The sequence below is a fragment of the Chionomys nivalis genome, chromosome 24 (assembly GCF_950005125.1).
Source record: "Chionomys nivalis chromosome 24, mChiNiv1.1, whole genome shotgun sequence".
Lineage (NCBI taxonomy): Eukaryota > Metazoa > Chordata > Mammalia > Rodentia > Cricetidae > Chionomys > Chionomys nivalis.
Window position 1 is genome coordinate 19,767,669 of NC_080109.1, and position 21,347 is coordinate 19,789,015.

The 21,347-nt window shown below is 44.1% G+C and overlaps 1 protein-coding gene across 1 annotated transcript in view; it reads left to right on the plus strand.

Annotated features, from left to right (window-relative positions):
• Nucleotides 1–15,509: 15,509 nt before the first annotated feature.
• Nucleotides 15,510–21,347, plus strand: part of Wwtr1 (WW domain containing transcription regulator 1) — a 109,593-nt gene continuing 103,755 nt past the window's right edge. Inside the window, exons 1-2 of the mRNA XM_057757144.1 lie at nucleotides 15,510–15,738; nucleotides 16,069–16,503. Of these exons, the coding sequence (XP_057613127.1) occupies nucleotides 16,073–16,503 (431 nt within the window). The 5' untranslated portion in view covers nucleotides 15,510–15,738; nucleotides 16,069–16,072. The remainder of the gene's footprint in view (nucleotides 15,739–16,068; nucleotides 16,504–21,347) is intronic.

Genomic DNA, 21,347 nt, shown 5'->3' on the forward strand with positions numbered 1-21,347 from the left:
CAACCTACAAGTTCTGTTTTCTGACCTCTACACATCACACACACACACACACACACACACACACACACACTGAAATAATCGAATGTAATTAAAAATTTATAAATTCTATGCCAAAGAAAGAGGGCTAATGGCAGTGGGAGTGTGAGAGAAGGGGAGGGTGGCAGAGGAGTATGGGGGAATTTCCTTCAAGTACACAATGTGCTTGCACAACCTTATGTAAGTCAGTATAATAAAGATGAAGAGAGAGAAGGAGGCAGCAGCCACTCTCTTACTCTAGGACGGCAGTTCTAAACCTGCAGGTCCTGACCCTTTTAAGGGGTCGCCTAAGACCATTGGAAAACCCAGAGTTCTACGTCACAGTCCATCACAGTAGCAAAATTACCATTATGAAGTAGCAACAAGAATGATTTCGTGGTTGGGGTTACCGCACATGAGGAACTGTAGTAAAGGGTTGCAGCATTAGAAGGCTGAGAACCATTGCTCTAGCATACTGTACACTGATGGCGGGTTCTTCCCTTGACTCTGTGATGCCACTGTTTGATTGGCTTTCCTGCTGCATCTTGGCTTCTTCCCAAACATCTAGCTCTTTTCTATATCAGTCTGCCTTCCTGCAGTTATAACTCTGGGGCCTGGGAAGGCCCTTCATAAAAACCACTACAGAACAAATCATCCGACCAATAAGGCATATGCTTGTACCCTGTTTCAATCTTGTTTTTTTAACTAGTCATTTGATTTTGGACAAATTTATTGACAGGAAAACTCAGAAGACTAGTCTTTAAGAAACAAAAATTGGCTGGGTGGTAGTGGCATACACTTTTAATCCCAACCCTTAAGAGGCAGAGGCAGGTGGATCTCTGTAAGTTCAAGGCCACCCTGGTCTACAGAATGAGTTCCAGGACAGGTTCCAAAGCTACACAGAAAAGACAGATGGAATCTAGGTGATATTTTGATAGGGAACCTAATGTGATCAATGTTATTTATACTAAGCAACAGATTGATTATTTATCTATTTGTTTGTTTGTTTTGTTTATTTATTTGTTTATTGGGTTTTTTTTTGAGACCAGATTTCTCTGTAGTTTTGGGACCTGTCCTGGAACTAGCTCCTGTAGACCAGGTTGGCCTCAAACTCACAGAGATCCGCATGCCTCTGACTTCCGAGTGTTGGAGTTAAAGGTGTGTGCAATCACTGCTGGATTGTTTATTTAAAATATTGGTTCTTGGGCAATTGTGTTTGCTCAGTTTGTAGGCCAAATTGATAATCTTTTCCCAGATGATCAATTGCTGTAATTTGTACAACTACATTTCTTTATTTCCCCCCAAAAAATGTAATAAAAGATCCCTTAAAGGATCCTATGTTATGGGTTCTTCCAATGGAAGAACAGAATATGTTGTTGATGGTAAAGGACATATAGTGCAAACAGATCTGGCCTCAGCTCAAATAGCTACTGTAGTATCTATTTTCAGAGAGGGCATTTAATTTGTATACCGACAGCCGGTACCTTTTTAAAGTTCTTCAGGTAATAGAAACAGTTCCATACATTAGAACTAGGAATAATCATACTAAAATGCTGTTCCAGCAAATTGGAAATGCCATTTATCAAACAAAATTGCCAAGATTGGGGGTCATATTAGAGCACATTCTAGACATCATAGCTGCTGCTGCCTGATATGGGAAGTCCTTCTGTATATGTGTTGCTTTTATTAGTTAATGAATAAAGCTGTTTTGGTCAATGGCTTAGTGGTGTAAAGCCAGGTGGGAAATCTCAACAGAGATATGGAAAGTGAGTAGATGGAGTCAAAGAGACATTATGTAGCTGCTGAAGGAGACAGATGCCAGAGAATTTTACTGCTAAACCATGAGCCTCATGGCAATACATAGATTAATAGAAATGGATTAATTTAAGATATAAGAGCTAGCTAGAAATATGCCAGAGACACTGGCCAAACAGTGTTGTAGTTAATATAGTTTCTGTGTGATTATTTTGGGTCTTGGTGGCTGGGAAATGAACAACCAGTCTCTGCCTACAAAATGGTGCCCAATGTTGAACACAAACCCATGACGCTAGGATTAAGAGTCCCATGCTCTACTGACTGAGCTATAAGAGCTGAAGTGAGATTGCTGAACCTGCATTCCTAACTTTCTATTGTCATCATGCTGTAGTCTGAGAAAGAAAGGAAGATCATAGTGATGGTTAATAATTCCCAATTTCATGATGGACCTACTGAACAAACTTCCAGAACTTAGTAAGTTCTATTTACTTTGGAGCTGGCCCAAGAGTGCTGACTGAATGTTTGGTAGCTTATCTATACTATATCTTGGGACACAAACTCATATTTTTGCCTGTATGGTTTTCAATTTGCTGTTGAAATAGAAGACCTGAGGACTGGAACCTCAGAAATTTCCCCTCTGGAAGAAAGAGACTTGTTAAGACAATGTAACACTATTATGGAAGCAAAATGTGACTGAAACCCTCTTCAGAACATGAGTAAGAATGGCATAAAAGTTTTTGCTTCTACTCAGAGACTGGGACAGCTCAAACTTACCTTTGAAAGTAAGAAGCAACAATGAGATTGGACTATAGAAAAGGAAAAAGACTCATAGTTCACCCATCATGGAAACCTTTTCTTGCCTTTTTATTAGAATGGACTTAAGAAAATTGTGATTCACTAAACTATGTGTTTATTGTTAAATTTCATATTAGAATTATAGCATTGACCTGTTAATGTTTATAACTATAAATATAATACTATAAAACTATATATATATATAACTATAAAATATTATTGATTAGAAAAAGTTTATAGCTTGCCTGAGAAAAATTGACACAATGCCATTGAGTCTTTAGATTTGATATGTTAATAAGACAAATTTAGATTTTGATGCAGTTAAAAACTGTTAAAGACATCCTGAACCAATTTTAAAAAGCCATCCCATTTTGGTCATCCTCCACTCCTTCATGAGGAGATATTATGGTTGTAGGAGAATATATATCACAAAACATTGTCTGTTTACATATTATTAGTTATCTGTGAACTCTCTCGATGAAAAGTTGGTTCAGCGGTACACAGTGCCTAACTATGCACCCTCCCTTAATCCTTTATTCACATAGTTTTGTAGTCAATGACAGGTAAGATATTTTTCCCTCCAGGGTAACCTTAAGACAGGATATACATGATGGAATGTATGTACCAATGATAGGCAACTCTGAAAAGTGGAAGAAGGCTGCCTAAGCCAGGCACAGTCATCCGTCCTATAGCAGAAGCACAGGCTTTAATAAATAAATTAAAAAGTGAGGACTATGTGGGAGCCCAGAGAAGTGGGTCAGTTCCACCCTGACTAAAGGTCAGAGAGCTCATGCCTAGTCTTACTCCTTAAGGTTATTGACAAGAGATTTAACTTAAGGTGTGCCTACTAACAGGATGTCTTGACCTAGGGTATAGTTACTTGGTGTTTTGGGTATTAAAATAGTAATCTCTTTGTTCCTTGTATCATGATAAAAAAGTTTCTTGTTTTTGTTCCCTTTTGTGGATTGGGGTATTTAAAGTTCATAAGAAATAAACACAACCACAGAGAAACTCTGTCTCGAAAAACCAAAAAAAAGAAATAAACACAAGTGCATTCAGTAATCCCTGGATCGCCCTCCCGGTACTATCCTATGTCTCTGTACTTCTTCTGTATCTCTGATTAGCTGCATAGCATTTCTAATCCACATGTCCCTACCCTGGAATATATGAATCCACTGAGGCTGGATTCAACACAACCTAGCCGCAAAACCTATAATTTGTCTTTCCTGTAAAATATGCTGGGGTAAAGTTAGTGCAGAATTTGTTGGCCAGCTAATGACTGGTCCAACTTGAGACCCACACATGGAGAGAGAAAGCCCACCCCTGACACAGCATGGATGGTCAGTAACTAGAGGCTAGACATCTCAGAGACCTAGAATAGAAGTAAACATGACTGGCAAAAAAGTCTATGAAATGATTTGTAATGATATTCTGCTATACTCATAGATAAGTAGCTAGCCCAATTGCTATCAGAGAGACTTCATCCAGAAGCTGATGGGAGCAGATGCCAATATCCACAATCAAACATTAGATGAAATTTGGGAGTTCTGCTAAAGAAATGGAGGAATCAAATCAACAAAAATAGAACTGTTTAATGGCTTTCATGGAGGATGTTTTTATTCTAAGAAAGAGATCCACCAAGGTACTGGGGTTGGTTGCTTGCCCGGTCTGCACAAAGCCCTGAATTCCATCTTCAGGACTGCGCAGATCAAGTTTGGTGACACACTATAATCCCATCACTCTGGGGGTATAAACAATAGTATCACCACAGTCTAGGACTGATGGAAAAGATAGATTTTGTTGTTGTTTTTTTTTTTTTTTTTTTTTTTTGGTTTTTCGAGACAGGGTTTCTCTGTGGTTTTTTGGAGCCTGTCCTGGAACTAGCTCTTGTAGACCAGGCTGGTCTCGAACTCACAGAGATCCGCCTGCCTCTGCCTCCCGAGTGCTGGGATTAAAGGCGTGCGCCACCACCGCCCGGCCAAGATAGATTTTGTATGAGAACATTATTCAAACATTAGGATCCAGACGCATGGCTCGTCCCTGTAAAAGTACTTACCATGAAGGACTGACAACCTGAGTCTGACCCTTGAATTCCACAGTAGAAGGAAGAGAACAGACTCATTAAAGGTGTCCTTTGATTTCTGTATGTGCATCATGGCACTTGCAACACACACAGGCACACAATTATATATATATATATATATACACACACACACACACACACATATGTATCTATACATATATATAAATGTATATACATATATGGTGTTTCATTGAGACAGGGTCTCACCATGTAGTCCTGGCTATCACTATGCAGACCACCAGGCTGCCTCTGCCCCCTGAATGCTGGAATTAAATATGCATACCATCATGCCTGGCAATAATAATAATTTTTTTTTTTTTTTTTTTTTTTTTTTTGGTTTTTTGAGACAGGGTTTCTCTGTGGTTTTGGAGTCTGTCCTGGAACTAGCTCTTGTAGACCAGGCTGGTCTCGAACTCACAGAGATCCACCTGTCTCTGCCTCCCGAGTGCTGGGATTAAAGGCGTGCGCCACCACCGCCCGGCAATAATAATTTTTTTAACTGAAAAGCAATTAGATAAGGAATCTTGTTCTTTGCTGAAAGGAATAAGATATATTTATTTATCTATCTATTTATTTACTTACTTTATTTATTTATTTTTTTGAGACAGGGTTTCTCTGTGTATCTCTGGCTGCCCTCGAACTCACTCTGTAGATCAGGCTGGCCTTGAACCCACAGAGATCCACCTGCCTCTACCTCCCTCCCTGAGTGATGGGATTAAAGACATGCACCACCAGCACCCAGCTAAAGTGTGTTTCCCTGACAGGGAATTGAACCTAGGCCATGGTGGTGAGAGCACGAAATACTAACCACTAGACCACCAGGGGCTCTGTTATATTTAATTACAAAAAGAAAGTTTTATATTGTATGAGAAAGAATCCATTTTCAATAAAAGGGGAAAAAGAAAGTTGTTTTGAATACTTGCCAGAGAAGATGATTGAAAATCTAGACATGTTATTCTCTGAAAGTCTTTATTTTTGCTGACTCAGTGTTAACTAATCAGACCGTACTTCTGACGGCAGTCTCTATCAAAGAAGAGCCTGGACTGATAATTACAGAATTTTAGATGGGCATGATGACAAGAGCCTCCAGTCCCAGCTGCGTAGGTGGCAGAGACAGGAAAGTCACGTGTCCAGGAACCAGCCTAAGTCATACGGTGATGCGCCGTCTCAAAAACAAAAGAAAATAACTTGGGGCGGGAGTCAGGAAGCAACAGGCCCAGTCCACACAGGCGATAGTTACAACTGATCCAATTAAAAAGTTCCAAGAGCCGGGCGGTGGTGGCGCACGCCTTTAATCCCAGCACTCGGGAGGCAGAGGCAGGCGGATCTCTGTGAGTTCGAGACCAGCCTGGGCTACAAGAGCTAGTTCCAGGACAGGCTCCAAAGCCACAGAGAAACCCTGTCTCGAAAACCCCTCCCCCCCCAAAAAAAAAGTTCCAAGAGAAAGAAAACTGGAAAGTCCGGGAGGCACCGCAGGATGAGAGCCCTGGTTCGCTTGCTAAGGACCTGTTGCCTGGATCTTGCCTTTCTCCTTTGTGTAAGAGGAGCGTGGGCAGTTTACCAGTTCTCACAGGCTTACCACGTGGGATTTGGCATGTGAAACTGTTTTGTGCTCTGTGCAGCATCATGCTATGATCTATTATTACCACAACAGCTGCCGTAGTAGCCGTTTTCAGTTACCAGGACTTGTTGATGTCTTCAGTTTTTTTTTGGCAAAATTAGGTCTTGCTATGGGCAAGTACTATATGATGAGCGAATCCATTTTATTATTTAATATTACTTGAAATATATATTTAAGTTGGGCGGTGGTGGCGCACGCCTTTAATCCCAGCACTTGGGAGGCAGAGGCAGGCGGATCTCTGTGAGTTCGAGACCAGCCTGGTCTACAAGAGCAGGCTCCAAAACCACAGAGAAACCCTGTCTCGAAAAACCAAAAAAAAAAAAAAATATATATATATATATATATTTAAATTGTTTTTTTAATTGATGTGTGTGTGCATGTGCTTGTGTGTGCGCGCACTCTCATGCCTTGCTGTGACATCAGAGAACCACTTGCTCCAAGCCATGAATTGAGCGTCTCTTCTTTATCAGAACTGGAACTGAGCCCAGAGCCCCACATACACCAGGCGAGCAAGTACTTCACCAGTGAACTTCATCCCTGGTCCATGGATTGACCTCTCTTGACCAGCATCCACAGTGGCCTATCCTGACCCTGGACAATGGTGTGGCGGAGCCAACGGTGGTGCTTGTATAGCTTGGCAGCTGTCAGCAGGAAAAATCGGGCCAGGGAAGAAAGGTGGCTTGAACAGCTGGTGGAACCAGACTTAGGGAAGGGAGGAGCTGAATGACATCATCCTGCGAATGTCTTATCAGGTGGTAAAACCTTCCGAGCCCAGCTTGAAAGGTGACGTCTGGCCTCCCACGCGATAGGCACTCATAAATCTGTGTATTTGTGGCTTGCTCAGGAAGCCCAGGCTTGAACTCAGCTTGAAGCCAGCTTGGCCTTAAGATGCTATCCCCCATCCCCAAAGTACTTATGGACCGGAGAGATAATCACAGCACCTGAAATTCCCCTCCAATCTCTGCAATGTCATTCTCCAATCATCCTCATAATATTATTTGTAATATAATTTGGGCTTCTCAGAGTAAATGATTCCATTTTATCATATGGCACATCTGCGCATATCTAAAAATGCAGTGAGAAACATTTATTTTTAATGTTTTAAATTTTTTTAAAACTTTTTTTTTTTTTTTTTTTTTTGGTTTTTCAAGACAGGGTTTCTCTGTGGTTTTGGAGCCTGTCCTGGAACTAGCTCTTGTAGACCAGGCTGGTCTCGAACTCACAGAGATCCGCCTGCCTCTGCCTCCCAAGTGCTGGGATTAAAGGCGTGCGCCACCACCGCCTGGCTCCTATAGTTCTTTTCCTGCGGCCCCAGCACTGCTGTGACAATAGCTAACAACAGACAGAAGGCCGTCCCATCCATACGCAACGGCAAAAGTATTTCCATCATCATCCAGCCGTTGACATATCTATTAAGAACAGCACAATGGTGCACAGCATAAGACCTGCGTCTGAAGAGTGAATCCAGAAGTGGGTGGAAGCACTAGCTTGTGCTTTGTCATATACTACAAGTGTCACATCAAGAAGCAGTTTTTATCTTGATGTCTAGATAAAAGTCAATCTCACTTCGCAGTTTTCTGGACTTATTTATTTTAAAATCAGAGCCTTTACCTACTGGTCATTTTCTGCTTGTACTGCTTCGGTGGTTAATGATGACCCAACCATGGCTCTTGAGAACTTTTTCTATACTGGTTCAGCAAGTATAGGCAGGTTCTGCTTTCTGGGCCATCGTCCTTTAACAACACAACCACCGCGTCATTTTCTAACAGTTCCCCTACACTGGAATCAGCCATTCAAATCCAGTCGGTTACCCAGTGGGTAGGTAGGGCTGAGACTTTCTGGGGGTACAAATGGCAGATGAATGGTTGGGACAACAAGCCACTGGAGTCTAGCAGTAACATACACTAAACGCTGCTGCTCAAAATACTTTGTTGGGCATGGGAAAAACAAAAAGAAAACAGTCTTTTTTGACTTGTTCTTAAAGAGCTGCCAAAACTGTTTAGGAGTCAACTAGGTGTGTTGTGATCAAACTGTAGTAACTAGTGGAAGGACGTCCTTCACACTATTAGAATACAGGGATGGGTCTTGATTCTTTTGTTTGTTTGTCTTATTTCTGTTGCTGTTGTTCGTTTTGTTTGTTTTTTGAGATAGGGTTTCCTTGTAGGGCTCTGGCTCCACGGACCAAGTTGGCCTTGAACTCACAGAGTTTCACCTTCTTCTGTCCGAGTAAAGGCTTGTTCCACCACCGCCCAGCAAGGGATGAGTCTTGAAAGCAGAATGGGAAAGATCTTGGTAGAATAATTTTGCATTCAACGAGGAATGTTGCCTGCTCAGGGGATGCCATAGAAAATGTGTGATGCTTCTAGCTCCCCGGATATTTGCAACTCAGTTGGGGAGGCAGAAGATAATGATGTTAAGGCTGAGATATAATATAAAGTATTGTTCTCTCTAATTAGATGGGACTGAAAAGGATAAAATGAAAAACATGGAAATTTAGGGGAAAGAAGAAAAAGTCCAATGCAAAGATGACAATAGAATTTAGACGGCAGTGTTGAGTTGGGTTTAAACATGGGAATAAGGGCTGGAGAGATGATTGAACAGTTAAAAGACTGGTTGCTCTTTCCAGAGGACCCTGCTTTGATTCCTAGCACCGACATGGCAGCTTCCACCCTCTCTAACTCCGGTTCCAGGGACTCTGACTCCTGACCTCCTTGAGTACCAGGCATGCATATGGTGCATAGACAAACATGAAGGCAAAATACTTCGACCCCTCTTACTTCCTATACATTCAAAGCAGTATAGAGGGAATATTCACGGATCAGCCCTTTTGGAATAAGATAAAAGCTCACTGGACTCTGTGAAAAGCAAGGTCAAAAAGTCTATGAAGATGGCGATTTGTTGAGAGACCTAGGGTGCCAGATTAATAGCTTTGACCTTTATTCCTTCCTTCAGGCAGTTGTTAAAAAGTTTCAGTGCCAGGGAATGACATCATGAAAACAGGAGGCCAGAGGAACCAGTTAGGAGGCTACTGGGAACATTTTTGAGATAAGGTCTTGTTGTGGAAGTGTGAAAGGAAGGAGGGATCTGAGCAAACCAGAAGAAAAGATCAATAGCATTTACCTCTGACTGGATGTGGTGAACAGTGGGACTGGGGTAGGATGGCCCAAGAACAGCTTTACGAGGAATTGTGTTGGGGGAGGGTTTGGCGACTTCTGGTGGAGAGTAGAGAGCCAGATTTACATATCAGCGGGAGTGTACTCAGTTGATTACCTTAAAAAAACTGTGGAGTTTCTCCGGAACTCGGGCAGAAGGCATCATAGTGATTTCATATGGCATTACTAGGCAGCAATGCCCTGCTCACACTGGATGCCCAAGGGGAACCAGGGCAAAGAGCAACTGTTCGTGACTGACCCATGTACTTTTGGTTTTGCTTGTTTAACTTCATGCTTTCATTGTATGTATTTGGACAAAATACTTTAAAACCGATTGGGCCGGTTTTCTTACCTATAAAATGAGAATTTATTACACATTGGCTCTTGTTTATGAGATTTAAATCAATGCCATTATTCAAGGTTTGTGTTACCTTTTCTTGCCACTTTGCCTGGAGGTCTAGTTTGCTCCTATGCCCAGTGTCCAGCCCCCAAACTGAACAAACAATTTTCACTTTATCTTTAGAATATGCATTCTGCATATAAGCTCTAACTTTCAAGGCAGAGAAATTCATTTTATTGCATACAGTTCTGCACCCTGGTCTTGCTCTGGCTTTGTTGACTTTACTGGAGCTTACTAATGTGTCTGTGCTCCGTGAGCGAGCTGGCAGGAGCCTGGAGTCAGCTTTAAGTTTCAACTTTTCTCTCTTTCTCTCTCTCACACATGATATTTATTTTTTATGTGTGTGAACAATTGCCTGTATGCATCTTTGTGTACTGCATGCATGCCTCTTGTCCACAGAGGCCAGAGGAGAGCGTCAGATTCTGAAATAGCGTTATAGATGGTTGTGAACTGCCGCGAAAGTGCTGGGAACTGAACCAAGGTCCTCTATAAGAGTGGCAAGCGCCCCCAGCTGCGGAACTATCTCTTTAGCCCCTACTATTATTTTTAGACAAAGTCTTGGCAAGTTTCCTAGGCTCATATGGACCTTGCTCTGTAGCCTAGGAAGGCCCTGATTTTGCAAACCTCCTCCTTCAGTCTCTGATTAGCTGGGATTAGAAACTTGCTTTAGTGGGCCCTGCTGCCAATAGACCTTCTTCCCTTGAGGCTCAAATCTGTTGAAGGTTTCAAAGTACCCACCTGCCTAGGGGAAGGTTTTGGTTGGGAGGCCCTGGGGTAGCTTTACTCTACAGTCTCCTTGTTAAGTTAAAGCTGTGGCCCTACCATATTTAAGTAGACAGGATTACATAAAGGGACATTGGCTTGAACAGATACAACTTTAGTAAATGAGTGATGTATGAGTTAGGGAGGTTAAATTACTTGCCCTTTGTAGAAGGTGGAGCTAACTGCTTCAAAGCATGCCTCCTCCTCCTCCTTCTTCTCTTTTTTATTAAGGAGAGAGAGCAAAAATAGTATACCACTACCACAAATCCTGCAGCTGAGTTTCTCACATTTGGGAAATCGCAGAGGGCAGCACATCCAGAATGCAACGGCTAAGCCTCGTTCTGATCATGGAACCTCCCCTGCCTGGTAAATAGCAAAGCTTGTGTTCTAACAATGGGTCAAGAGACAACATTTGGTTTTTTTTTTTTTTTTTTTTGCTTTTTCAAGACATGGTTTCTCTGTAGTTTTGGAGCCTGTCCTGGAACTAGTTCTTGCAGACCAGGTTGGTCTCGAACTCACAGAGATCCGCCTGCCTCTGCCTCCCAAGTGCTGGGATTAAAGGCGTGCGCCACCACCGCCCGGCTTTTTTTTTTTTTTTTTTTGCTAAGAGACAACATTTGTTAATTGCCTTCATTTAAAATTTTGCTTCTATTGTTGTTTGAGACTGTCTCATTCTGTAACCCAGACTAGTATAGGCGTTTTGACAATCTGATGCCTCAGCCTCCCAAGTGCTAGGATTGGAGGAGTGAGTCACTGTTCCTGTGGGATCACTTTTATTTTTAGGCAGAGTTTCGTGTAGTTTCAGGACACAGTTGAAGATGACCTTTGACTTCTGACTTTCCTGCCTCCATCTCCCCAGTCCTAGCACGTTGGATGTATTCCGTCTAACGATTTGTAGTCCATTATCTAGCTAGGGAAGTCAGAGCAGGAACTCAAGGCAAGAACCTGGAGGCAGGAACTGATAGAGAGACCCTGGAGGAATGCTGCTTATTGGCTTACTCCTCACGCTGTGCTTAGCTTGGAGTCTTATAGCACTCAGGATCACCAGTCTGGCGGTGGCACTGCCTGCAATGAGATGGACCCAGACCAAGCATCAAAAAAGAAAACGCGCCGGGCGGTGGTGGCGCACGCCTTTAATCCCAGCACTCGGGAGGCAGAGGCAGGCGGATCTCTGTAAGTTCGAGGCCATCCTGGTCTACAAAGGGAGTTCCAGGAAAGGCTCCAAAGCTACAGAGAAACCCTGTCTCGAAAAAAAAAAAACCAAAAAAAAAAAAAAAAAAAAAAAAAAAAAAGAAAACGCATTGCAGTCCTGACTTCAGGCCAATCTGGTGGGGGGCATTTTCTCAATCAAGGTTCCAGTTTCCAAAATAACTCTAGATTGTTTCAAGTTAAATCAAACAAACAAACAACTAGCCAGCACAATGACAACACCATTTTGCTACCCTTTATGTATGGGCAGTACCTGGACCTGATAGCTGTCATTTAAGCTATTATTGTTGGAAGGGTTGGGATAATAGCAAATCTTATTAAATCATCTATCAGGAACCTTCCTGGAGGGACTGAAAAGATGGCCCAGTGGTTAAGAGTCTTGTGTGCTCTTTCAGAGGACCCAGGCTCAAGTCCCAGCACCCACACGGCAGCTCACAACTGTCTGTAATTCCAGTTCCAAGGGATTCAAAATATCAACGCACATAAAAAAATTAAAAAAAAAAAAAGAACCTTCCTGGAATGGGACTGGCCTCAAGCACCATCCCATCAGCCCTGCAGCTTCCGAGTTAGTAACCTTCCCATCCCAGGTACTTCCTCTAGCTCCACGGTTAATTCCTTCCCTTTTGCAGAGACTATGCTTCTGATGGAGTGAGCCTCAGAGGCTTTCCCCCTTCCTACCAGTCCTATAAGTAGAGAGAGGAGCCGGGCGGTGGTGGCGCACGCCTTTAATCCCAGCACTCGGGAGGCAGAAGCAGGCGGATCTCTGTGAGTTCAAGGCCAGCCTGGTCTACAAGAGCTAGTTCCAGGACAGGCACCAAAAACTACAGAGAAACCCTGTCTCGAAAAAAAAAAAAAAAGTAGAGAGAGGACTTGGTGTATGGAGAGCAACGGTTTTGGGTGCATGCAAGCAGCTAATGCTTCTTCTTTCGGGAGCCTATCCAGAAGCTTCTTAAACTCCGGTGATGATCTCATATGGGCTGTGTAATTTCTTGTGGAGCAGGGGGTCACGAACAATTTGGTAACTGTGAAAGGGTTCTGATGCCAGGTGGTGGCCAATGTGGCCAATGCCTTTAAATCCAGCCATTGGGAATCAGAATAAGGCAGATCACTGAGTTCGAGGCCAGCCTGCCAGGACAGCCAGGGCTATACAGAGAACCCCCCCCCCCACCAAAAAAAAAAAAAAAAACTAAGTTAAAAAATGTTTCTGGATATATACACACACAAGACCAAAAATTAATCCAAAATTAAACATCACAAATCTGAATCGTGTTTCTGGTAGCACTTGCCTGTATGGCATCTTGCAACTTCACTGTGCTCTTGGTTTTGAACACACAGCATGCATACTTTGCTCTGTGCACACTGGCACAGCACACAGCACTGAGGAACACTGCTTGAAACACTACCGCTCAGATTTGCACTGCAGTTTTCTTTCTGGGCACACGATGTTCTGCTTCTACAGAAACACAATGATTTAATTATGGAAAACACAAACAATGTTTTTTAACCATCATTCCTCAGTATGCATCATATTAGCATATCTTTGGGTTATAGGGTGTTAGAATGTTTGGTGTTAAAACTTGACTGTTTGAGTTGCTGACTTGAGTTTCATAAGAAGAAATCATTAAATGAAATTTTCTCTTGGAACTAAGACAGAACTCCCAACAGTTTCTGAAAAGGCCCTAAACATACTTCTGCCACTTTGTACTACATCAGGCTCAGGACCAGCTACTGTAAAATAAAAATAGTGAAAAATACCCAAGATGTCCTTGTCCTGCGACATCAAACTGTTTAGTTCTTTATACAGAAACAATCGTATTCATCATCTTACTAACAGGGGAAGATCCGAGGCAAGTGTTCTGCCGCTGAACTACAGTTGCAGTCCAAAGCATAGTTCATTGTCTTGAATGAACAGCAAGATTCTATATATACCCAGGAATTGTTTTAAAATCTTTATGATTATCAAGAAATGCTTTGTACACATTTTATACATCTATATAGGCAGGGCTCAGGTAAACATTTTTTTCAGGCAAAAAGAGGCCATGATTGGGAAAATTCAAGAGGTCTTGATACAGGGCTACCCTCTTTTTGCCCAGTCTTTGAGGGGCCCAGAGTCACAGCTCAAGTATAGATAACTTGGCATGTAGCTCACTTTGAGATAGGATACAGTTATTCAAGAAGTGGACTAAAATTTTTTAAAAATATTTTTTTATTGTGTTGGGGAGGGGCTCATGTGGAAGCCAGAGGACATCTTAAGGAAGTTGGTTCTCTTCTTCCTCAGTGTGTGGTGTGGACAACGAACTCAGGTCCTCAGGATTGCCCTTGGGGCCTTTACCAGCTGGCCCACCGTGCTGTGCACTCTTCTATCTTTTAAAGAAAAATTAAGGAGTGGCCTTGCCTTTGTCCCTTCAACTTCACAGGCCTCTTCATTTTTCTATAACACTGTTCGCCAGCTGTGGATTCAACTTTTACTTTATTTTGGTCTTTAACAAAGTAAAGCACAAAACCTGAATTTAATATAATTCTGTTGACAAACTTGCACCCAGCCCAGGCTAAGCAAAGAGCTTTACATGTATTGCCTCTTTTAGCTTATCTAGTAAACGTCTATTAGAATCTGCGGGTCCGGTAGGGGCTTACTGGAATTTGACTTAATGCGGCCACCCTTTCTTGGAGAGAGGCCTAAGGAGAGAAGGAATAGAGTTGAGCAGCTGGCAATGGGAAGGGCAAAGCCGCCTCCCTCTTCCCGGCAGCTGTCGTACCAGGCCTGACCTCCTTTCCCCCAAAGGCAGGCAGGGGTCTCCACCTCTGGCCCGGGTCCAGTCGGTGGGAGGACGGGTGGCTTTTTCCGGGTCACTGGCACACCCTCTCTCTCCTTGCCACCTGCCCCGGTTCCATCCCAGTTCCAGGCTCCCTGGAGGGACTCAGGGACATTCCAATCCTCCCACCACCCTCTCAGACGCCGCGGGAGGAGGGAAGGGGGCGCAATTGCTTGGTCCTTCTAGAACCCAGGTTTGTCTCGGTCTATTTTTTTTTCTTCCAACCCCTAGTATCCCGATTCACCCCGCAGAGGAAACTAACGATTGATGAAAGGCTTGAAGGTTGGTAGTTTACAACCGACTTTTTGGCGAAGACGCATCTTCAGCAACAACGGCGCTTTTGGGACACCGTCTGCGCTTTTGCAGACAATTGAAAGCCAAACCGCCAAGTTGCCTCCTCACCAGACCAAATATGGTCACAAGCGCTAAGCAGCCTTCCGTGGAAAGTTTGGCCTCGCGGGTGTCTCCCTGCGCCAGGGTGCGCCCCGGCCCGACCTCTGGCAGCTCCGCGCCCCGTGCCGCGAGCCGGGGGCGGGGGCGCAGCGTCCTGGACCGACCCTTTCTGGGCCCTGACCCCTCAACAGCCTACCCTCCGTTATTCTCAGGCTTGGATTTTGTCCATAACCCCTTGATTTAACAGGCTTGAGCCATTTTCTCTTTGATCCCGCCCCAAGTCAGTGGTAAACTCAAAGGAATGCAGATAGAGCGCTCGGCGGGAGAGGTCGGCGCGGCGAGGCGGGGGCACGGTCTCTCTCGAGCCGCCAAGTGCCCAGCCCACCCCCGCCAGCCGGGCTGGGGTGGGAGGAGGAGGAAGAGGAGGGGCGTGGGGCAGGCTGGCTCCGGCCAGGAGGTCATGCATAATTCAACAGCTCCACTTTCGGCCCGCCTCTTTCCTAGGGGTGGGAGTTTGCTGCAAACTTTGTTTATGGGACAGTTCGGGAGCCTTGGCGGCCGCGCTCGTCTGTGTCTTCTCTGTCGCCTCCTCGCGTAGTGCGAGCGCTCGGGGCCGGCTCCGGGGATGTAAGAGTCCAAACCTTCGGCTGCTGGGAATCCGCTCAGGATCTGCCAGCCGGGGCCGAGTTCCAGCTTGCTAGTTCGGGAGGCTCCCAGGCTCGGCTTCCCCGCGTGCCCAGGTAGCGCCCTCCGCGTCTCGCACCCCCTCGGGAGCCCGGCTCTTCGGCTTCCGCGGTCCCGGCGCCTGGGGTCGGTGGTGGGTGTGTTGCTCAGGGGGGCTGCGACCCGGCCTGATGCAGGCACCCCCACCTCCCCCTACCGCTGCCTGCTCAGGGGAGCTTCTTGGCTGCCGGAAAAGTTGCATAATCTCGGAGGCCGGGGGCCCCCTCCCCCACCGCTGGTCCCTCGACCCGTACCTAACTGTCTCTGAGTTCTCTCTGTCCTTCCCCGGGACCCCCCTCCTCTGATTCGAACTAAAAGCCTGAACTGATTTTCCTTTTCCCTTGCAGAAAGATGAATCCGTCCTCGGTGCCCCCTGCGCTCCCGCCGCCAGGGCAGCAAGTTATCCACGTCACGCAGGACCTCGACACGGACCTCGAAGCCCTTTTCAACTCTGTCATGAACCCCAAGCCCAGCTCTTGGCGGAAAAAGATCCTGCCGGAATCCTTCTTCAAGGAGCCCGATTCTGGTTCGCACTCGCGCCAGTCCAGCACCGACTCATCGGGCGGCCACCCCGGGCCTCGTCTGGCTGGCGGCGCGCAGCACGTCCGCTCGCACTCGTCGCCCGCATCCCTGCAGCTAGGCACTGGTGCGGGCGCCGCTGGAGGCCCTGCACAGCAGCACGCGCATCTCCGTCAGCAGTCCTATGACGTGACCGACGAGCTGCCACTGCCCCCCGGGTGGGAGATGACCTTCACCGCCACTGGCCAGAGATACTTTCTCAAGTAAGTCAGCCGCCGCCAAGAGGGGCACAGTTGTGATGCCCAGGGCGCTATCGCGTTCGTGATGCGTGTGTGCGCCTGTGTGTGTGTGTGTGTGTGTGTGTTGGAGAGACAGAGAGCCTGATTGTGACTCTTCCAAGTTTCTTAGGAGATCTGCAAAGTTGGAAAAGTAGGGAGTGAGCCCCCGGGAGTTGAACTTGACTAAAAGCAGTTTTCGTGATTTTAGGCCCTTAGCTCCCGACCTCAGAGCTTGGTCTATTAGCATAAGATAACAGGAACGTTGGGAGACCTTGGAAGAGGAGGATCTACCAGTGAGTAGGTGGCCAGAATTCTTCAACCACTCAGGAAAAGCAAGCCGGAAAAGATCACAGCGCCTAGTGGGTTTACCTCTCCCAGCTGGTGATGTAATGGCCACACAGCACAGTGATGTAATTACCAACTGCATTGTAAAGTAGTTATGGGTTGGACCAACAAATTGTGTGGAAATTGGGTCAGGAGTCTTATGATGTTGCACTTGGTAACCTGGAATACCATCCCATCAGGAATGTGCATTGTCATCCTTCATGTCACATTGGTCCAGCTTTTGGATGTACATTAGATTCAGTTTTTGCATATAGGTTGTAGAGAAAAAAGTGTATTTTCAAATGCTAGGAGAGATTTGCATTTCTGAGGAAAAAACAAGCTGGAGCTTGAGTGGTTCTCAGAACCAGTGAGGTCATAGGGTTCAGGCTAGCAGAGGCGTTGATGGAAGTTGTGGCTGGACCACTTGGTGTGGAATCACTTCTGCTTGAAAATGCCAGAGAACTCATGGTTTAAAGTTCTTCTTCGAGCCCTGTTTCTTTGTTGAAGTAGCCTTATTTCAAAGGTTCAAATGTAAGACAACTCGTACTATTTTCAAAGTTTAACCAAACTCTTCTTTGGTGTTCATCTCTGATACTTTGATTTGAGGCCCTAAGAATGAGCATGTGGTGGAAAATGTGGTTTATTATGCACAGATCTGAGACTTATTTATTCCTTCCCCATCCCAAAGCTATTGACATCGTGTGCATATTCAGATTTGTTTTGCTGGCAGGTGGTGGCACACGCCTTTAATCCCAGCACCCAGAAGGCAGAGTCAGGCAGATCCAGGTCTTGGAGAATTTGGAGGCCAGGACAGCCAGATCCAGGAAAAATGTGTCCAATAACAGAAACAACAGCAGCAAAAGTTTTATTTTATTTGTATGTGTGTGTGCCTGGGTTATAGTGTATGTATCACATACATGGAGTGCCAGAAGAGGATGTCTAATTTCCAGGAACTGGCAGTGTGAGCTGCAGCTCCCTCCCCTAATTTGGGATTAGGGTGCTAGGAACTGAACCCCAGTCCTCTGCAAGAGCATTAAGTGATCTTAACCACTGAGCCATCTCTCCAGCCTCTTGGGAATACTTTTTATTGTTTTTATCTTTGTTTTGGGGGTTGGTGTGATGCTGACATCCTGAAGCCAGCTCAGTGGCCTTTTATCCCAGTTCGTGCCTGGATTATTGAGCCATGGTGTAGACATGTGCTCAGTGCTTTGATCTCTAAATAGTGGTAGAAGTCAGGTATGTGATGTAATAACATAGCATTTTTCTAAGTTTACAAAGGAAGATATCATTGTTCACAATATTGTGTATTAAGTTCACTTAGGTAAATGCAGCTGTATTCATGATATAAAAACCAAATTTCACCATGACTTTTACTAACATGGACTTTGCAATAAATATAAGTAGAGTCTCAATAATTTTAGATTGTTCTTTTTGGTCTCAGATGACTTTTAAACTGCTCATGAATGCACCCGTAAATATAATTATTGAATTAGGAAATAAGTGCTGGGATTGCCTAATGTCTGTGGGATCATAGACAAAAATGACCTCTAAGTAAAAACAAATTCTTTCCTACATGTCTTCTTAATGGTTAAATTTGCTCAGATGTGTTTGTGATTTAGAGCAAAAATAGAAGTTAGCCTTGGGTGTAGAAAAAGTTGCTGTGACCAGTTCTGTCTGCCCATGCAGCTACAGGTGCTCCTCCAGCTAGACCAGAGTGCTTCATCGTTTCATTTTGAATCGTCAGTGGAGTGTAAACAGGGGGGTTGGCCTGACCTGATGCCATCCCTGGAAATTTCTTAGCTAAGTAATTTAGAGGATTTAAGGGATTATGTTTTTTGTGAATATTGTCTTGTAGAATAAGCGATCTGCCAAGAATTCTCGATGTCTCTGAGAGCTTTGCTTGACCTTTGAGTAAGGTAAATGTTCTGTGTCACATTTTGTTGTTACCCAGCCTTAAGGAAAACGGTAGCTGTCGACGCTGGTTGAATTCTCTTGAACCCTTGTTCCTCAGCTTTATCATCTGTAAGTGGGGTTAGCTGAGGAGTCCTATTCGTGACTATGGGGAGCCGAAGGCTTTATCGATCCTTTGGTACTTTATCTAAGTACCAAAGGAACTTAGAATTGACAAGGATCAGTTTGGTGTTGTATGTTTTTTGGCAGAAGTGGTATTATTTGACAGTGGACTCTGACAGACGTGGACTCTGTCTATTTTGAAGCAGGTGTTCTTTGTCCTTTCAACCTTCCCCACTTTTACCTATGTCACTAACACACCTGAACAATGGGTTTGTGGGGAATGGAGCCTAGACCTCTAAGAGGCTTTTAGCCATCTTTTGTCATTAGTCCTAGGTGTATGATGTCATCACTTTCTACTTTTTCTTTTAAAGCTTTCTTTTATTTATTATTTATTTATTATGTATACAACATTCTGCCTCGATGTATGCCCGCACGCCAGAGGAGGGCATCAGATCTCAGTACAGACAGATGGTTGTGAGCCACCATGTGGTTGCTGGGAATTGAACTGGAAGAGCAGCCAGTGCTCTTAACCTCTGAGCCATCTCTCCAGCCCCCACTTTCTGCCTTTTTTTTTTTTTTTTTTTTGTAGGGCAAGGTCTCACCCTGTAGCCCTGGCTGGCTTCCAACTCACAGGTTTGCTTTCCTGTGTCTCTGAGTGCTGGAATTAAAGAAAGCCTTTTCTATTTCTTCTTCTTTTTTTTTTTTTTTTGGTTTTTCGAGACAGGGTTTCTCTGTGGTATTGGAGCCTGTCCTGGAACTAGCTCTTGTAGACCAGGCTGGTCTCGAACTCACAGAGATCCGCCTGCTCTATTTCTTCTTAAAGGTGACTGTTTGAGTATTCACACATTTGCTCTGCTGTGGCAACCTTTAAGGTACTGGATAGAGAGGCAAAGCTGAGGCCCGGTGGTTCCTCTGATGCCTCTGAGTCCACCCAAGTGCAGCCTGGCTCATTGGGACTGAACCCACCAAGGGCTATTTTTTTTTTTAACTTATTTTCTGAGTGCCAGAGAAGCTTAGAGTTTTCAGATTCAGTTGTGGTCAGTCCAGCCTACTATGCTGGGAAACCCAGAGCTCCTGGGAGGACAGCAAGCACTCTTAAAGACTGAGACATCTCTTTAGCTCCCCTACTGAGGTTATCATTTATTTTTAAATTTCTGATTATAATGAAATACATGGTTTTTGTGCATGAACCATAAAATAAAATTATTATTATTGTTGTTATTTATTTATTTTGCTTTTTGAGACAGGGTTTCTCTGTGGCTTTGGAGCCTGTCCTGGAACTAGCTCTTGTAGCCCAGGCTGGCCTCGAACTCACAGAGATCCACCTGTCTCTCCCTCCCAAGTGCTGGGATTAAAGGCGTGCGCCACCATTGCCTGGCAAAATAGAATTATTAAAGAAAATGATGGCCTTCAGTCAACTTTTTCATTCTTTAGTCTAGAAATGTTCTTGTAGAGAAGAAATAACAGTTCTGCTAGAAAAAAACTTTCCCCTGCTCTTACATGCAATGACATTGACCATTATTAATAATCTTTAAAAATAGTTGTATTTTACTTTTTTTTTTTTTTTTTTTGGTTTTTCGAGACAGGGTTTCTCTGTGGTTTTGGAGCCTGTCCTGGAACTAGCTCTTGTAGACCAGGCTGGTCTCGAACTCACAGAGATCCGCCTGCCTCTGCCTCCCGAGTGCTGGGATTAAAGGCGTGAGCCACCACCGCCTGGCTGTATTTTCCTTTTTTTTAAAGACTGGGTCACATGGTGTAGCTGTGGCTGGCCTGGAACTCCTGTTTGTCACTGCCTCCTAAGTGCTGGAATTAAAGTCGTGGTTACCACACCCTGCTGTTCTGCCTTTTCTGAAATTTATGTTTGTGTGTGTGTGTTGTGTGTGTGTGTATAAATATATATATATATATATATATATATACACACACACATATATAATTTATTTATCTATTGGTTTTTCAAGACAGTGTTTCTCTGTGTAGCTCTGGCTGTCCTGAAACTCACTCTGTAGACCAGGTTGGTCTTGAACTCATGAAATATATTTTTTAAATCAAGCATCTTCACGTTGGTAACAGATCTAGTATTATAGATGTCTTTGGTTGAACAACAGTGGTTTCCTTCAATCCTCAGTACTCATAGATAAGAACTTTAAACTTTTAAAAATTGCATCTATATTTAGCTTAGGTTTTCCATATAACCCTCAACGATCCCCTGATAAGATAGGGGGAGCCTAGTTCCTACACTACTAGTTTTTTGTTTATTTTTGTTTGAGTTTGTTGTTTGCATGTTACTTGCCTGCTAGTCATCTTTGTTATTGCTTTGCTTTTTTCTCAACTTTTTATTATTTATTTATTTATTTAAAGTCAGGGTCTTGTGTGTTCCAAGCTGTTTTTTTTTTTTGTTTTTTTTTTTTTTGGTTTTTCGAGACGGTTTCTCTGTGGCTTTTGAGCCTGTACTGGAACTAGCTCTGTAAACCAGGCTGGTCTCGAACTCA